This window comes from Tigriopus californicus, chromosome 11 (genome assembly GCF_007210705.1).
Source record: "Tigriopus californicus strain San Diego chromosome 11, Tcal_SD_v2.1, whole genome shotgun sequence".
Classification (NCBI taxonomy): Eukaryota; Metazoa; Arthropoda; class Copepoda; order Harpacticoida; family Harpacticidae; genus Tigriopus; species Tigriopus californicus.
The window spans coordinates 2,252,039-2,257,813 of NC_081450.1; the positions used below are offsets into that span (position 1 = coordinate 2,252,039).

Sequence of the window (5,775 nt, forward strand, 5' to 3'; positions counted from 1 at the left end):
CCTTCATTCAAAGATAAAACTTGGCGAAAAGTAGAATGGCTTTGAAGTATGAGAAAAACGTTTCAGAGAGTCACATATTGGGTTTTACATGTGTTGTTGGGATTTCATAGAATCAAGCTTCTCAACACTTAGTTGATCCAAAGAAGCATATGACAACATTAAAATAATTTTCGACCATTTTTTGCATACCGTCGTCTCCAACAATTGTACCTTTTATGACAAGCCTTATGTAAATATGACTTAATATCTGCAAACTCTTCATGATTGCCCAAACAACGAAAGATTCGCAATCAAACCGAGTAAGAATCAAGTTGTTGGATTTGGTGGGGAAAAGTTCTGCGGACAGAAATTAAACCCGGTTCCCTGGAGCCAAAAACTATTTGAGTCACTCTCAACTTCCGTGGTGCTTGTTACAACTTCATGGGAAATCACCTTTCGAGTTGCTGTACTTTCATTTTCAAACCAGGCTTGCAAGAAGATTAAGGAATTGCGGACTTGATTCCGGGCAATTTCCAGGAACCGTTCACCGAGCTCCCTCGTTCACAAAGGAAAGGTCGCTTGTTTTGCCCGCGAGTCGGAACGTATATTGCCCTCTTTGTTGACATTTCTAGTCATGCTGAACATGTTCCAAACAACACTAGTGGGTATCTTTCACCCTGTACGACCACTGAACTCTCATTTCTAGGCCATTTAGATTGTCAGCCTTTTAAAGTTCAAAGAAACCTAAAGCATTACCAGTGACAACACTACCCAACCAGGCCGATCAAAAGAAGAATGAAGGTGCATGGCGTAAGCAATGGGCGTTGAGCTTGATGAAAGCCAATTAGTCGCCCATGTTCCAAAATAAGTGGAACACAATGACAAATGTCCCAAAGCTCACAAAAGGAGCATTGACTAGGCTGAATGACGAACGGTAGATTTCGCTCGTCCTTGAAGGCTTCAAGATTGGAGAGAAAAGACCGGCCATGAAGTGAAATGGCTCGCGGGACAACAATATGACTTCAGTGCCTTCAGTGAGGGGTATTTCCAGGCCTGATCATTAATCATTTATGTCTTCAATGGCCAATAAATGGAACACTGCCTGCATTGCCAGTGCCAAGGAAGCGAAACCAATGACCCTAATCATTTTGGAAGATTCATAGCCAATCCAACTTGGCAAGCGAAAGGTTCACGTACGGTAGTAGTCTCGTTTCAGAGGGAAAGGCCAACACACGATACTGCGCAAATTTACACGTTCCCACTTGGAACGATTTGGTTGATTCCAGTCTTCAATTGTTCTACGATACACCAGCATTTCGGTGGGAAGCACTACACCTGCAGATTCTTCATTGCTACAAAGGATCCAAATTCTCTCTCAGGTACGTAATCGGTGAGCTCCTTGGACTCGCTCAGTTATCTACTGGATTGATGTGTAATCGAGGGGTGTAAAAATTCATTCACACTCCATGGATTTCCAATCAAGGTCAGGCCTATAAAACCAGGTTGATGGACTCTGGTCAACATCGAGTCGCTTATTAGAAATCTGCTTCCGGTTGCGTGGATGGAACGAGGAGTTGGCGAACACAGGGCCCCTTTGGCATCAAACCACAAACTCCAGATCCCGCAGAAAGAGACGTCGGAGCCAAAGATTGGTCCAAACCAGTCAGTCAGACAGTCACACACGAGGCCAGAACAAGAATTTTCGCGTGGATTTTTTCTCAGCGAAGAAAGGATCGAGAAGTGAAGTTGCAAAAGCAGGCGGTCTTTTGTTGCAATCGCTGGTGCTTAAAGTCCCTTGTTCCAGGACCACCCTTTCGTGGCTAAAAACCGTTTTAGCTTCTTCCCCGACGCCGCCCGTCAACGACATCAGCCATCAAGAACCAGAAATACAACACAAGAAAGAGAATAGCGACCAACAAAAAGGCTCTTTTCAATTATAGATCTGTCTTCGAGTGAGAGCTGGCTGACTACCAAGTTCCGACTAGCCAGACATTGTCATAAAAAGGCCAGTGGGTCCAACACATACTTGGACCAAAATTAGAAAGTAAAAGTGCTGGGACAACACTGACACACATGGACCTGAAAGGGATCCATCATGGGAGCTGCGGGTGCAGATGCAGCTGCTTTGGCAGCCGTTAGCATGGGATCCATTCTTCATCACGCTGCGGGATCCCTACCCAAAGTGGAACGAACCACTGCCTTTAGCACCAATCTAACAAAGGTAAGAGGCATGTTGAAACTGGACTCATGTCTTTCATGAGATGAGGCAATTAATCAAGGTTTCAAAACGCATGGAATTTAAATTGTTCAGCTTTCATGGTAACAATATTCTAACCGTTTAGATCATATTTGGGACATTTTCTATTCTTCGAACACTAATTGAGGAGGTTTTCTATTCGGAATAAGAATAAACTGAATGAATACATCTATTTGGGATGCACGCAAGGTCTTGGCTAACTTTTGAATGTACTGACTGGTTTCTTGACAAAATTCCATTTTTGTCTTTCAAAATATTGAACTAAGATTTGTTCCATACTGTACCCACCACACAATTCCTGGTTAAGTTACCAATTTTATAGGTACGTAAATCGGCGATGGCAAAAATCGACTTTGAAGGAATTTCTCCCATTTTCTATCATGTCATTGCAGAGAATGGCAGAAAGGAGCAGAAAGTGGCAAAAGTGGCATAATATGGTGGAATGTGGTCCAAAATGGCCACCAGTGCTTGAATTGCTAGGCTTAAATTAAAAAGCAATGGTCAATGAAAGATATCAGAACATAATGACACGATCCTTGCCAAATAATGTGCACAATATTGAAGCAAACAAGTGCGAAACTAACTTGGATTCGAGCAATTCCATAAACATTGTGATATATGAGGCATTTTGTATTGCAACAAGACTATTGTCTATAAGCTTCAAATAGTAGGCAAAATGAATGCACATCTAGTCATTCACATCAGAATGATGTTTGAATATATCAGACATCAAATTTCAATCACTATCAAATGTCATTTTGAATGAAAATAAATTAGCTTAATGGCGATCCTGCTCACAATGGATTGTTGTGGCAAAATTCAAGCTCGAGACTTTAAGTGACTTCTTCCTTACTGTCTTGCGTCAATGTGAAATTCCCTTCCCAGCATATCAATCACAGCTACAGTCGGACATGAAAGCGAGTTGAAAACGTATTCAAGTGCAGTAAAAAGGTGTTTTAAGGGTGTCAAAAAGACATTTTTGGGTGACTTTCTGCCAGGTGGTCGAAAATGGTCTTTAATAATTTCTAGTCCCTGACATAAATGCTTTTCATGTTATAGGCATGCTTAATATATTCAGTGTTCAGTGTGCAAATTTGAAAGCAATTTCCAAAAACGAACGTTACCTTTACATGTATACAAGGAAAAAGAAAAGGACGAACGTTAATTCAAAAACGGAAAAGCGGCTCGATCTTTAAGATCTTGCTACGAATTTCGTCTTGTTAATTTTGGTGTCATCAAACTAAAATTGTAACTAAATTTTACCTAGGTAATTATGCATTGTTCGCTATTTCGTGAATCAAGCCCTATCATTTGAAACTGAAGGCAATATGATTCAATGTTAAGGCGTTCGGAAGCAAAGCAACCCAAACGCTTTCATAATGTCAGTTAAAGAGGTGAAAGACAAAGAAATCGATCAGCATGGTTAAATTTTTATGGCGTTTGGCTAAAATCTAATGGATCATTCATGGAGTCGTCGGAGAATAAGTGGAATTGTCGATTGTAGCTCCAAACTTTACCATGACATGAATCGATTATCATCTTGGTTTTATGCTGGATATTGGTGAATAAAGATGGAATCATTCCATTCGCATACATCAATTAAAATCATGCCTTCAAACCAATGTCCCAAATAAATTAAAGAAGAATTGTTAACTGAGTTGATGAAGGCAGCCTCTATTTCTATCCTGCCATTTAAAATGACGACGCACGATCAAAAGTAGCCAGCCAATACGCCAAGTCCCAAAATCCTCTGAATAAGCGGATAATAGCGAAATTTTTAACATTTGTCCGTATCAAATGACTTTTTCTGTACCTGAACGTCCACAATAAACAACCATGTGCTAGCAGGAAAAAGGAGATTGTGGGTTTGGTGGATCATCCTGAAAGCTGTCCTCCGTAGAGGCGGTCAAGGTTTGCAAATATTTGCAAACAACATGCATACCCCAGACTTTTCTGTCCAGTTTTTGCTTTCGAAAATTTTGCAACTTTATGTCCAAATGTTATTTCTTTTTGTTTTCATATTTTGTAGTTTTGGTGTATCATACGGACAATTTTAATATTTCTGCAATTTATGTTTTCAAAATTGCTTTTTATAACAGGTGGCTGCTGGACATCAAAACAAGCTCTTGCATGCACTTTAATAGCACTGACTGTATTACATCACTTTATCCATTTGTGACCTATGACAAATAAGACTTATTTGTTTGTGCTGCTTTTCCCTTTGACATTGAAAACATTTGAAAGTTCGCTGATGATAATAAAGAAAACATAATAGGAAATATCATGGTGTGGCTAATATTGAAAAAAAATACCTCTTGGCCCAATGTTTGGCCTCATTTTGAAGCAAGATGACCTCAAAACTCAATGATTACATAAGTCTAAAGCCAAGCATCATTTGACTAGAGATCAAATGATAAGTCCAATAGTCAAAATTATCAATGTGAAAGCAAAATCAAAATCATAAATAATATATGTTGGTCATTTTTGCCCCAGGGCACCACTAGTAGGGAAAAGATGTTTCTTCATTATGGGTACGCAGTTGAGGAAACCCTGACATCTCTGGATGTCAGTCTGAACTAAGTCTGGCTCTTTCCGTTTCCATTGAGTGTTTCCACCCTCTTGATGAAAATAATAATTTCAGCCCATCTTGCACGCTTCAAATAACTGGTTTGTGCATGGCTCAAACGCTTTTGACAATTTATCCTTGGTAGAACTGTTTTGGGTGGGTCGAGCAATGTGTCGCTTGACCCATCCAAAAATTAGACCAAATGCTTGACCAAAAACTGCGCACTGACATCTTGCTCCAATCGGTTTAATGTAATGTACCAGAAGAGATCGTTTGCATAGCAAAGGGTTGCATATGGGATTTACTATATATTCAGAATTTGGAAGAAAAAAACATTCAGACTTATAGCAGAGATGTCAGGGTTGCCTCGACTGCGTATTCTCAATTTGCTCATTTTGATGACATACCTTCCAAATAACTTCGGGATTCCATTATTATTTTTTTCACACAAAAGCAGATATATTGTTTGCTATGAAAGCTAAATGAACTATTGCAGCTCTTCGGAATTTTGTTAAATAGTAAACATCGCACGTTTATCTGTTATTTCTTTTGCACAATCCTTATCTGCAAATTTTGCCAGGGCCTAGGTCTCAGATGGTAAAGTATGGACTGCAAAACTGAACAAAAAGCGAAAAAACGGCTTATATTTTTACCTCAATGTGCATCTGATGCATGAAATTTGCATGTAGAACGGAAGCAAAAGAGGCGCCCAACTTTTGTCAACGATAGCAACTGGTCACAGCCTTCAAATGGTGTCGTTTTCCCCGGTCCTCTCCGACCGTTGGCTACCCTGCATCCAATCTAATGGGGGCCCAACTGAAAGGCTCATAACATACCTAATACGCATATGTGGAGGTAAACCACCCTTCGTTCTCCCATTCTCCCCCCCCCTACCTTTATTTTTCATCCTCCAACAATTGTTTCTGCTCCTATGGCTCTTCAGGATTTTCAAAACCAATTCAACATGAATTGG

General features: G+C 40.0%; 1 protein-coding gene across 1 annotated transcript; it reads left to right on the plus strand.

Annotated features, from left to right (window-relative positions):
* Positions 1-775: 775 nt before the first annotated feature.
* On the plus strand, positions 776-2,175 carry LOC131890364 (uncharacterized; the record flags this gene model as incomplete). Its single annotated transcript, XM_059239700.1, is given in 2 exon segments — positions 776-1,358; positions 1,463-2,175. A coding segment is annotated over 1 exon segment (101 nt), but the record flags the coding sequence as incomplete, so codon positions are not given.
* Positions 2,176-5,775: the final 3,600 nt, after the last annotated feature.